General features: G+C 42.3%; 1 protein-coding gene and 1 pseudogene across 1 annotated transcript; both read left to right on the forward strand.

The window, feature by feature from the left end:
* The first annotated feature begins 6,736 nt into the window (after window positions 1–6,736).
* On the forward strand, window positions 6,737–8,926 carry LOC115754281 (F-box protein At5g65850-like). The gene is made up of 2 exons (XM_030693263.2): window positions 6,737–6,841; window positions 7,435–8,926. The coding sequence occupies exons 1-2, from the start codon at window positions 6,737–6,739 to the stop codon at window positions 8,629–8,631; spliced, it is 1,302 nt and encodes a 433-aa protein (XP_030549123.1). The 3' UTR covers window positions 8,632–8,926.
* Window positions 8,927–11,072: 2,146 nt separating this feature from the next.
* On the forward strand, window positions 11,073–12,741 carry LOC115754221 (annotated as a pseudogene).
* The last annotated feature ends 750 nt before the right edge of the window (window positions 12,742–13,491 follow it).

Here is a 13,491-nt window from a genome sequence, read left to right on the forward strand (position 1 = left end):
GAAGTGACGGAGGCGTTCATTTCTCTATCCTAAACACTACGGGTTATCCATTGATTACCCCTTTTGAGCGGTGGTTTCATTTCTTTACCCCCGTCAAGAACCACCCTACATCGGGGTCCAGACGAGTTAATTCTAACAAAGAACACGAGGTAAATGGTTAGAAATTTTCTTGCTCGGACTAACATTAATCTGCGGGTGTTTCTTTGCATTTATACTCGAATTTTAATTCAAGTGCCTTAGGATGATGAAGAGCATTCACTTCTCTATCCTATACACTTCATTCTTTGCATAGCCCACTTGAGCCTCGCAAATTCATTTCTTAAACCCCCGTTGGTGATCATTTGCTCATTCCAAAGGCGAAGATAGCATTTTCCCAAGGATTAGAATTGGAGATGGTCGAGTCAACAGAGAATTCCCGAATGATCATTATGCTTGTTGTAATTCCTGGTTCAAAGTCATGGGATTGTAAAAAAAGGAGAGGCAAACTCAGCTTAAAGGAGAAGGGCCCGCTCTAAAAAAAAAAAAAACCAAAAAAACAAAAAAAGCAAAATAAAGAGATGTCGAAGGGCTCTCAAAGAAAAAGGAAAAGAAATCTTTTCTCCAAAAAAAGAAGAAAAAAGAAAAATGAGAGTCGGGAGTAAGAAAAGCAAAGGCCGATCTCATATGAAAATTTCAAGCATAGGAAAAGCAAAGTGCCTACCAAAAGTAAGGCCAATGCACATTCATTTGTAAAGTACTTCTGAATTTTGAATGTACATTTTTGCATGTTAAGTTGTAAATTCCATGTACATGTTTGCATTGTGTCTCTTGCAAATCCTTGGATGACACTTGTTGTGAAGAAGACTCCCCAAGAAATCGGTTTGTAAAGTGCAATTTTCAGTAGAAAGCTACCATCCCTCATTCAATGATGGTATTCTTTTCAAGACATTTCCGGAAGACCAAGATCGGTGACTAGTCGGCGATGATCACCAACGTCAAGCCCCTTCTCATTTAATTTCGAGCCAAAACGAGCCTTTTCGTTCCTCGGTCCCCAATCCTAGCCTACGTTATAACCCTCCAAAGTCTCTTTCGATTATGGCACTTGAGTTAACGTAGAGTTAAATGATTTTAAGCATCACTCGAAGAAGTTCGAGCAAGATTATTTCTCTCTCATTTTTGCAGGGCTCTTGACTTGTAAATCTGGAGCAGATTATGAAGAAATTCATTTCAGCAGCCTTGCCTCAACTAGAGTCCCCTTTGTCAACCTTTGACCTAGCTCTCATTACGGTCCTAATCAAGACCTCCGGATCGGCTCGGTCGTATCAATTGCGAGATTACTTAGATCCTTATCGAATGTGATGATGGAAAGATTGAGTGATTTCTCTTGAATCCTGCAGATAGGATAAATAGCTTTTCTCGAGAGTGAGAGAAAGCCCTTTCTGACCGAAGTCCCCCCATTCAGCTCACATTCGAGGTATTCGTAATGTGAGAATCTCCCTGGACAAAATTGGTAATGCAAACTTGACTGAATGATTATGCATGAACCATAGTATGAGTGATTGCATTATACTCATTGTTGAATATGTTTGTGTGTGTTACCTCTGACATTCTATGATAGGTAATACATTCCCGATGTTCGAGTTCCCTCCCAAGGTCTCGAAATTCATCCAAAGATTATTGAATGAGCAAGTTTTGCTGGCAAATGCCTACCAGGTGCCGATACAGCAATCTGTTTCGTTCCTTGATTAATCGTTTGGAGAACCCGGGTAAGTTTTCTCGAACCCCTTTTCAAATTAACAACTCCTCCGATGATAGTTGTTATGATTCAATTCGGGCAATATGCCCCTTTTGTACTTATCGATTCCATTCGATGGTGCTCCTATCAAATATTGTTCAATTCGGGCAATATGCCTCTTTCCGTCAGTCGTGAAGACATATGCACTCGGCGATCTTGACATCTTATCAAATCATAACGACGTAGCTCTTATGATTTCGGTCTCGAATCATGAAGACGTATGCACTGGTGATCTTGACCTTTAGTCGGCTCATAATGACATAGCTCTTATGATTTTCGGCTCCTTTATCAAATCATGAAGACATAAGCACCCATGGTTTTGATCCAAACCAAATCATAATGACGTAGCTCTTATGATTTTGTTTCCCCTTTGTCGAATCGTGAAGACATATGCACTGGCGATTTCAACATTTAATCAACTCACAACGACGTAGCTCTTGTGAACTTGATTTCACTTCTTTCGACTCACAACGACGTAGCTCTTGTGATCTCAAACGACACACATATCTTGCGTTGTCTTGCATTAGGGAGAAGTCTCTGATAACAGATAGGCCAAATACCTTAAAATCCTTGCATCTACAAAAAGAAGCTTGGAAATTAAGGGAATCGTCAGCTTACGAGGTATTTGGTAAAACAGGTATTCTTGTATGCGATCCATGTGCAGGTTTCTCTAACATGAAAAAGGGAAATTATGACACATGTTATTTACAGTCTTGCATATCATGCATCACTTCATTACATAAAAAATGGGATTAAAACTCCCGCCAAAAAGTTCATCCATAATTTGCCTTGTCAAAATTTAGGATTCAATTTTGTCTTTGAGCGGAACCTCTACGAGCCTCCACTCAAAGAGGGGCAGCTGTTGACGCCTAAATTTTGATTAATCTATTTTTTGCATAAAAATTATAAAAAATCATCTCACATATTTATTTTTAGTGTACATTGCATTGGCATATAATCGGGCAAGCAGAACACTTAATTTAGCATGCGTCTAGACTAGGCACGGGATGGAAAAATACACCGAGAAGATTTGAAACTTCAAGGACTGTATTGCAAATACTTAAAATTTCGGGGACTCGTATTGCAAATACTTGGAACTTCGGGGACTCGTATTGCAAATACCAAAAGAAGATGAAGAAGGGAAGATGATGAAGGGAAGATAATGAAAAGAAGATGAAGAAGGGAAGATGATGAAGGGAAGATAATGAAGGGAAGATGAAAATGGAAGGTGAAGAAATGAAGATGAAGAAGGGAAGATGAAAATGGAAGGTGAAGAAATGAAGATGAAGAAGAGAAGATGAAGATGGAAGGTGAAGAAATGAAGGTGAAGAATGAAGGATGAAGAACTTTGCCTATAAAAGAGAGAGCTCTTGAGAAGAGTTTTAGAAGAGGGAAGTGGAAGAGAATTGAGAGAGAGAGTAGAAGAGAATTGAGAGAGTTTTTTAGGGAGGTGGAAGAGAATTGAGAGAGTTTTGAGAGAGTTTTTGAAAGGAATTTTTAGAGAGGAAAAAGAGAGTTCTTGAGAAAAATCAGAAGAGAAAATTCGAGAGTGAAGAAAAGAGTTTTAGTCGAGCATCATCTTCGACGAGTCCCGACACATATTTCGCCCCTTGCAACCCAACAACGCCATTGCTTGCCATTTTCGACGACAACCGCGTTCTTCCAGCTCCGAGATCTTGAAGGGAACTATAACGTGTATGTGAGTAAGATTTTGTGTAATAGAAGGTAATCCTTTCCATCTCGATCTACAAAAATGTAATCGTTTGGTTTGAACATTTGTTTGTTTATTTTAGACATGCCACGTGTTCCAAATTTTAGCATTATTACATGTTAATTTATTTTTATAAATACTCGTGACTAGCTGCGTTTTCTTTCTTTCTAAATCACCCATGGTGTATATCGTACAAAGTTCAATGTTTTACATCCCCATAAAAAAGAAGAAAAAACCAAAAAAATTGCATCTTTGAATTTCAAGCAAAATCCATCAAAATAGCCAAATCAAATATTTTTCATGAAAATGGTACCGAAAGGGCGTTAGAGAAATCTGACGTAACCAAATCCCCGAATTCAAAATCTCCGGTTCGCGGAAATAAGATAGTTTTCTCCCGCTATTTTATTTAGGTTTCTAATCAACCTACCAAAAATGATTAGTGGCGGCTCCAAAAAATGAAAAATCTTTTGCAAGATAATCACATGAACCATAAGTTGCGATTTGGTATGGACTTGGGAGAGTTCGAGTTAGGTTAGTTAATTAATTAACCTGATAATCCATTAGCCCGAAAATTAACCCGTTTATTTTTTTTAGGTCGCGACAGATAGGCCCATAGATATCTCCTTGAATTCTATGCAAAAATGTAGGAGATTCCACCCTTACTTTAGTAAGAGATGACCGTACAATTAATTTACCCTTAGTGCACGCATCGCATACATAATCGGTGGATGAAGGGAGCCCACGATTTGTTAATGAATGTCCAACTGAATGTGTTAATATTCGGCGCATCATATTCGACCGTGGGTGACCCAAACGGTCATGCCATGATTGAAAACCTTATGGGTTTGTGAACTTCAGGTTCATCACAACATGTTTATTACTCACATTTATGTAAGTATAATATAACCCGGAGGAGAATGATGGTAACTTTTCCATAATTTGTTTTCTGTATCCACTCATCTGAGTTAGATACAAGTATTCTTTACCACCTTCGGTCTCGGTTTCAACGTGAAACCCATTGGAACGAATATCTTTAAAGCTAAGTAGGTTCCTTTTAGACCGTGGGCAAAATAAAGCATCATTAATAAAAATTTCTGTGCCCATTGGTAATATTACACGAGCTCTTCCGGAGCCTGTAATTATATTACTATTGCTTGAAATAGTGGTAATATTCCCTTCGCATTTTTTTAATGCCTCAAAGAACTTCATATGCTGGAGGATAGTATGTGTAGTACCACTGTCTACAAGACAAAGAATACCAATGTTCTCCTCGAGATAATTGCTCAGCATCATTGATGACTAACATAAAAGAGTAAGAAATGAAATTATAATATTAAACGTGAATATTATTCAAAAACTAATAGAATACATGTGAATAAACATAAACTTATATATATTGCTTAATCTAAATCCAAAAAATGATCAATATCAAAAGATGTATTGTCAAGAGATGATTCTTTATCCTCTATAAAGGGCTTGGTTGCAACATTGGCTTCCATTTTTCTCTCATCTTGTTCCCTTTGATAGAGGTCAACCGGGTGCTTTGGGGTGCGACAAGTGCGAGACCAATGGCCTGTAGAACCACATCTATGACAAACATTGGCACCAACCTGGTTAGGTACTTCCGGACCTTCTTTTCTTTGTGGACCACGTTTAAGTCCTTGTAAACCTCTATCTCGGCTATTATAAGGCTGATTTTTCAAGTTACGCCATTTGCCCTTCCAATGCCGGTGACTCTTGTTTTTATGACGTGCGACATGTGCTTCGGGCACAGGTGCGGATCCGAGAAGACGGGAATTATGATTTTGCATCAACAACTGGTTGTGCTTTTCTGCTACAAGTAATGCAGAAATTAATTTCGAATGTTTTGAATAATTCTTTGCCCTATACCGCTGCTGGAGTACAAGGTTATTAGCATGGAAGGTAGATAATGTTTTTTTCCAACATTTCAATCTCTGTGATCTGCTGGCCACGTAGTCTTAATTGTGATACAATTCGGTGAATAGCAGAATTATATTCTGCTACGGACTTAAAGTCCCGAAAGCGTAAATTGATCCATTGAAACCTGGCATGAGGAAGGACCACTTCTTGTTGATGATCAAAGCGATCCTTCGGGGATTGCCATAGAATTGCAGGGTCCTCCTCGGTCGGATACTCGGCCTTCAAATCTTCATGTAAATGGTGGCGAATGAAGATAAGAGCCTTAGCCTTCTGGGCCGGGGTATAATTAGATTTTGGGATAATAGATCGACTAAGATCTAATGATGTTAAGTGTATCTTGACATCAAAAACCCATGTTAGATAATTACTTCCGGTAATATCTAATGTTGCAAACTCTCTCTTGGTAATGTTTGACATACTTAAAAAGAAAATGTAGAGATGTTAGATAACGAAGAGGTAAAGATGTGTTACATTGAGTGATATCCAAGATTCTAACCGGCTCGTGCCGATAACGTGTTGTAAAAGTAAATGACGATCTTTGGAATCAACTCAGAAACATAACACCAACTTGAAATATGAGAGAAGAGATAAGAGAGAAGTGAAGAGCAAATGTTAACTCTTTTCATTACCTCAACAAGTTTACAAAAGCCTCTATTTATAGGCTAGAGGGTACATTACATTGGGAGAGAAAAACCGCTCATGGAATGTGAAAGGTGCAACATCAATCCATATCAATGTACATCAATCCATATCAATGTATTTGTAACATACATTGGAAGATGAAATGGTGAAAGGTGAAGCATCCACCTATAATTAATATATTTATAACACGGTTCTAATTTTATGAAATCGAAAACCCAGCCAAAGGTTCGAGCGATTTTCAGTCCGATTAGTCCGTGTCACTTGCCCTACTAACGGAGCCACGAGATTAATTATGTTGCAAAGAATTAAATAAAAAAAGAGAAAAATAGGTTTTTTGTCCTTCTCCCACCAATCCATCGTATCACGAACGCTTTTGGTGAAGTGGCTTGTAATGAGAACATATCGTGGGATTTTACCACCAATAGCTCTTGAATCCACGTGGAGCACGCTCATTGGCCTGGTCACTGGGGAAAAGTTCTTCCATGCAATACCCGCCCCTGCCCCTCCGGGGTTCCGACGCAGGCGTTGCCTGCGTTTGCGCTGACTGCAATATCTGTCGATCCCTCACAGTGACACCGACCCTCCTCCCCATCACGCGCTCCCTTCTCCTCTTTCGCTCAGCTCTCTCTCTCTCTCTCCCTCTCTCCCTCTCTCTCTCCCCATGAAAAATGGTGGTGCAAGGTGGTGGTGGCGGTGGTGGCGAATCTGGTGGTGATGAACGCACTCAAAACTCGGGAGGCACTCTGGGCTCGGAATCGCTTCGCATTCCACAGGTACGAACCATGTCACGAGCTCTCTCGAGCTCTGTTTTATCGCTGCCGATAGCCGTTAGTTCTTTCCCCTGCTTGCTCTCTTTCCATTAGCGAATATCACCGGCGCAGTAGATGCTCCGCGAACCAAGACTTGTGTCGTGTGCCTGTCTGAGACCTCCTAACTCCTCCTTTCTTTCTTTCTTTTTCTGTTCTTCTCCTGCGTTCAACGGGAAACAGAGGATGGAATAACTTTTCCGCTCGTTTTGCTTAACGATGTACTGAGACGAAATGGATCACCCCGTTGTTCTTGTTCTTCGCTGGCATTGTTGATGGTCGATTACTTAGGGCAAATCGCATATCCCATTTGTGTTTTTGCGCCTGATCGACATTTTCTTCTTGATCATCTTTTATAAAAGGAGCTCCTTTTTTGTTGTTGTTGTAATTTCACCGGAACAGAGGTTCCAAGCCGCTATCGTACTGTCAGGTCGGGTTGTGTTTATGGGTTTTCTTCTTTGTCTGGGTTCGAAATTTTGCAAGCCCCATCAAGAAACAGAGAATATGATGCACTGGAATGAAAAAAAGGGTTAATCTATTGATGAGGTTCGCTTTCACAGGCTCCGGAGGAGAAGCGCCTAAGAATTCAAGAAGGGGAGGTTGCCGGAGAAAATGCGGGCTTGACAGAGTTGCCCACTGACATAATCTCCAACATACTGTCAAGACTGCCAGTGAAGACGCTTTTGCGATTCAAGTGCGTTTCCAAGTCCTGGTGCTCCATCATCGACCACAGGTCGTTCGCTGATTTAGTCTTAGCTCAGTCACTCGGTCGCTCCGACGTCACCTCGCTCATATCCATCATTGGCAACATCGAGCCGCGTGGCTTTGGACGCTGGTTCTTCAGCTTAGACCATCAAACTGGATTGGCCACTCCCTTGCGCCAACTTCACCACAATATCAACTCGAAAGGGGAGGATTCGCAGAGTGTCAACGGCTTAATTTGCTTCGACGTCGGGGATCTTACGTACCTATGCAACCTCAGCACCAGAGAGGTCAGGGCCCTTCCGCCTACTTATCCTGATTTTCCTGTCCATTTGCACCGTGGCATCCACAGCTTCAGTGCCTTGGGTTTTGATCCTGTTGCGATGCAGTACAAAGTCATGAAGACATGGGTTCTGAATGCCGTGAACCATTCGGGTGAAGTTATCACCGCGCACAAGATTCTGACATTGGGAACCAGTTCGTGGAGGAAAATCGATAGCGGCCCTATTGATTTTCCCTGGGGAGGCAGCGTTTGCATCAATGGAGCCATTCATTTCCTGACACTTGACCTTATGAGCAACAAAATAATCGTGGCTTTCGATGTCGGGACCGAGAAGTTTAGGACGTTAACATTGCCGGATGGTGCCTTGAATCAGGTGCATAAGATGAAGTTAATTCCATTTGGAGACCGTTTGACAGTATTAGACTATGAGCATCTAGAGGATGAAAACATCATGCTAATGTACATACTAGAGGATGACAAAAATCAAGTTTGGACAGAACGCCGCATCGTGCTACCCCTTAGTTGGAGAGAATATCCATTGCATTCCGAGCGGTTTCTCGTCGGTAGCGTCCGCGCCGGAGAGATCTTGCTCGCTCCAAAGGTAACGACTGGTGAAGTGTACTTCCTGTCTTATGATGTGGAGAATGGGACTCTGAAGAAGGTTCAAGTCCGTGGTCTCCCCCCATCTCTTTTGAGGAGTCCTGTGATCATCGCCTGTGCACCGATTGGATACGTGCATAGCATTTTGGCTCTGAGCGAGGATTACTCGTGAAGTTGTCGCACAAAGCCTTCTTTTGGATAGCAGCAGTGCAGGCAAATAGCATTACTGCACATATAACTTACATGTTTACTTTGACACTGGCAGCTGGTTTACATCTCTCAGGATTGTGCTGTAGCCAATTGGTTCTTTTGGGCACCTTCTGTTTCATCAAGCATTACTTTCCATGTCTATAGGCATCACCAGTTGTTCATATTGTGCTCAATTGGTTCTTTTGGGCACCTTTTGTTTCATCAAGCATCATCTATCTGCACAATGTGACCTGATTATCAAGCATTGAACTTTGTTATTCTTCTGTTATTCCTTGCTCTCTGGAAAGATTACTGCAAGTTTTCTGCTGATTGTTGTTCTTGCCATTACCTGTTCAGCTATTATATTCATGAACGGTGTTTGCATCTGTCGGTGTTCTTTGTTTAGAATCAGGGAGTGAACAGCCTCCATCATGTATTCTTAAGTGTGTAGGTTGAGTTTTATCACTGCTAGGCACTAAGCTGATATATAGATACTCGTCTGCATCATCTTTGGTGTCTTATTTCATTACCAGACTAAGTAAAATTTCTTTTTTCCTCTAAGCTCTTCTTGAGGTGTGTTTGTCTACAGTTATCGCATCGGGGCGATCTGGAAGCCAGAGTTCTCCCCCTAGCTAATCTTGTGTAACTTGTATTAGTCGCTCGCATCCAAGTTATAGGGGTAAAAAAAGCCACCGACATAAGCAGATGCAATTAGATGTTCTTATAGGATTGGTGGATAGATGATTAGCAGAGAAGAAATCGGCGACTTCCCGCTGCGATTACGTGGCCGCATTGTGCGACCCTCAATCGATGTCACTTCCTATCATGTGCAGCGCCTTGCATAACTGTTTCATTGTGCGTAGATTCGGTGATCCATGCCAATGAAATAACCTGTTCTATGTCCCCATCTGCAGAATTTATACTTCTTGTGGAGCCAAAAAAGACATTTTTAAGCAGCTGTGCCAGATGACTTTCACCATTTGCTCTGAAGCACTCCTTTTTCCAATCGTCGAGCCTCGTCGAGCACACTTTCTTTAGTATAATCGGTACGATTATCGCGCCTCCTATCGCCAAAATCATCGTACATACTTTGTTTTAGCTTATTACACATCTAATAAAGCCAGGCGCCTTGGCGCTTTGGCATCGTACCCTCCTAAAGTGGGAATTCTACATGGTGTGAGAGAGAGAGAGAGAGCACGAGGTTCCTCATAATCCAATTCAAAATCGTGGTATGTTACTTTCAATTATTAAAGGACGTCTGACGGAGTTATATGATGTTCTGTGGTACTGAGGCAAATCGCCTAACGTTTTTGTTTCAATATCATCTGACGTTTTGCCAAGGCGTATGGCATTCGATCAAAACTTAAGGCGCACATCGTTGGTCATGGTTTTCTAATATGAGGAGACATCTTACAAAAGAGTTAGACATCCTATCGTACTTAAGGCTAATCATCGTATGCCTCTTCTCACACACATTTGATATTGGCCGAGGCATATGATATTAGTCAGTACTTAAAGCCAAAATCGTCGTGCATTCGCCGCCGCTGCCAGCAGTTGCTGAGGCCAGTCATTGATCGCTGCTGTCGGTTGCGATCGCCACCAGTCGCCGAATGTGCTGGTTGCCGGTCTCCACCGCCGCCATCGCTGGTCGCCGATTGCCGTAGCCGGTTGTCGATCGCCACCGCCGGTGTCCATCTATCGTCGGTTCTTGCCACCTTCACTCACATTTTTATAATTAAATAAAAAAATTAAGAATAAATTTTTTTAGAATCGTACGAAATGCATTTTTTAATAGCAATGTTTTTAAGGTTATCAAATGCGTTCTTTGGCTCTGGAATTGGTTTTGAAAGCAGAATCGGAAAAATCTATTTTATATCGAAAACTGTATTCGAAAAAGGAATTGTTACCAGAACTATAGACGAACTCAGACTGATATCCCAAAGAAGAAAAGGGAAATCCAGAAAGCACATGCTCTGTATCCCCTCAAAGTCTCATCTCAACCAAACCCTCCTTCTGCATATCTACCCATGCAACATGGGTATCTAAATCATTTCTCAGGTTGGTGTTGGATGCAACAGAGTTAAAAGAAAAAATCGAGAAGCACCCCTTCATCAGAGAGTAAAGATCTTCTGTCAGACTCCACCCCAAGCCGAAGCAGCCTGCAATGGCCTGCCCTGTTTGTTCGGCATTTCGCAGGGTAAGAGCTAACGTGAGTGAACTACTTATTGCCACATCCATCCCTGCATCATCTTGAAAGGGTTGATCTTTGCTCCTGAAATTCCCTTGTGGTTAGGGCGTCTTAGAAGAAACCCATGTCTTGTTGATTCGAGAAACTCATCTGATTCTGGGTTATGCTCAGTCCGCAGAGCGCTTTTAGGTCTATACTAGTACAACCCGCCTTTGCTCAGTGGATGCAAAACATCCATGCTTTGGCGCCTCGCGCAACAGCAACGCTGTCTTCACAATTTTCGGCTGTTTAGTATGATTGATTTTGCGTCTCATCTAGTGTAGAACGCTGTGAGTTTTAGCTCTGGAGCTTACTGAGTGAGTGTTCTTCCCTCAGTTTAAAAGCTGTCCTTTAGGTGAGACTCTCTGTTTGCTCAGATAAGGTGATATTAGAGTCTTCTGCGGAAATAGCGGATCAGAGCGAGAAGCAGAAGTAGATGAGAACTCAGGAGCAGGACGACGAGGTGAATGGGAGAGATGGCGGGGCATTTTCGCGGGAATTGCCTGTCGACATCATCCGCGACATACTTGTGAGGCTGCCTGTGAAGACGCTGCTACGATTCAAGTGTGCCTCCAAGCCCTGGCGTTCCATTATTTCCGACCCTTCCTTCGCCAATTCGGTCCTGGCTCGTTCCCTCGCTCGCCCTGCCGTCACCTCCCTCGTTTCCATCTACGACCCGCTCCAGCGGGGGTCGTTGCGTTGCCAATTCTTCTGGTTGGACCACCAGACAGGGCTTTCCACTCCCATACCTCTACCGGACATGCCTACTGGGTCGCGCGTGGAGATCTTAGGAAGCATCAATGGCTTCTTTTGCCTCAGTGGCCCAGATCTCACTCGCGTGTGTAACCCCAGCACCAGGGAAGTCGCAGCCCTTCCTCCCACTGGCCCTGATTTCCCCGCGAATCTCGAAGGCGAGATCGAAAGCTTTGCTGCGTTGGGTTATGATCCAGCCTCGAAACAGTACAAGGTCCTCAAAACGTGGATTCTGTTCGTCAATTCTGGTGGTGTATTTGCTGCTCATAAGGTTCTGACCCTAGGTACTAATTCATGGAGGACAGTGGATGATTGCCCTATTGAGTTTCCCTGGGATGATTGCATCTGTGCAGCAGGAGCTATACATATCCGGACATATAACTTCATGGAGGAGAACATTGTTGTGACATTCGATGTCGCGAGCGAGGAGTTCAGGCTGTTATCGCCTCCTGGAGGTGCCGTCGGCAGCGCGAGAAAGATTAAGTTGAAGCTATTTAGAGAGCATCTAGCCTTGTTAGAGTATCAACACCTTTGGGACGACGACACGATAACGATGTATGTTCTGGATGATTATGGGAGTCAGGCTTGGAAGGAGATAAGAATGGTGCTGCCCCATAGTTGGAAAGAGGGCATAGGGCATTGTAAAACATTTGGCATTAGCATTACACGCAGCGGTGACATTTTGCTCATCCCCACCCTTACACACAGGCGGTCTGGGACATATTTGGTCTCTTACAATGTTGAAAGCAAGAGGATGAAGAAGGTTCCAATACATGGCCCCCCTTTTCACCAGTTTAAGGCTCGACGATTGAACTGCGAACCTTTTGATTTCGTGGACAACATTTTGTCATTGAATCATCTCAACTCATGAAACAGATCCAGTTGAAACTTCACTCTATTATATCCTGGTGGTATACTATGAGCTATCGGTAGGTAAGTTGCATTAGTGATCCTGTATCATTATGGTGGTCTGAAGTTTGATGAGCATCCCTCGTATTCTTCCTCTACAGCACATGTGATTCAACTTGCAGCATCTAAAGTGTGCTATATACTTTTGTAGATGCAGATTACTTTAAGTTGTGACTGTTCTATCTTGAATTTTTCATTTCTTTAGCAGTCATGAACTATGTCCCTGTCCAGTATATTGTCGAGATTCTATGAACATGTACAATCCGTGTTCAATCCATTCGCTCTCGCGCAAGTATCGAAACATATTTGCTAATATTAGTACTTCACTTGTTTGTGTTCACTCGTTAGCTTTCAAATGGTATTTGATTTTCTGCCGAAGGGGCTTCTCAAAGTTGGATTTGTGTCTGTTTAAAATCAGTAGGTGGATGATAAAAGATCGTGGCCGAGAGTTCGACCCCCTTGTGCTGTTGCATTTTAGGAGTTCTTTTTAGTGTCATCTCATTGAATCCATTCATTTGTGATGAACATTCTTCTAGCCCGTTGACAAGTTCTTTCATCTGTTTTTGAATGGAAGAGAGACAGTTCACAGGTTCTTTCTCTCTGTTTTTGGAATGAAAGAGCGATTGCTGTTTCATTTTATGCCTTGCAATTAGATAAAAGCTGACGTCGTAGGTACACAAAGCATAAAAAGGAAAAAGAATGCCATGTGATATTTTCCATGGCACTAAGCTGATATATAGATAATCGTCTGCATCATCTTAGGTGTCGATTTCATTACCAGACAAGTAAATTTTTTTCTTTTCCTCTAAGCTCTTGTTGAGGTGTGTTTGTCTACAGTTGTCCATCGTGGCAATCCGGAAGCCAGAGTTCTCTCCCTAGCTAATCTTGTGTGACTTGTATTAGTCGCTCCCATCCAAGTTACAGGGGACAAAGAGCACCAACATAAGCAGACGC

This window comes from Rhodamnia argentea, chromosome 5, assembly GCF_020921035.1.
Source record: "Rhodamnia argentea isolate NSW1041297 chromosome 5, ASM2092103v1, whole genome shotgun sequence".
NCBI classification, from domain to species: Eukaryota; Viridiplantae; Streptophyta; class Magnoliopsida; order Myrtales; family Myrtaceae; genus Rhodamnia; species Rhodamnia argentea.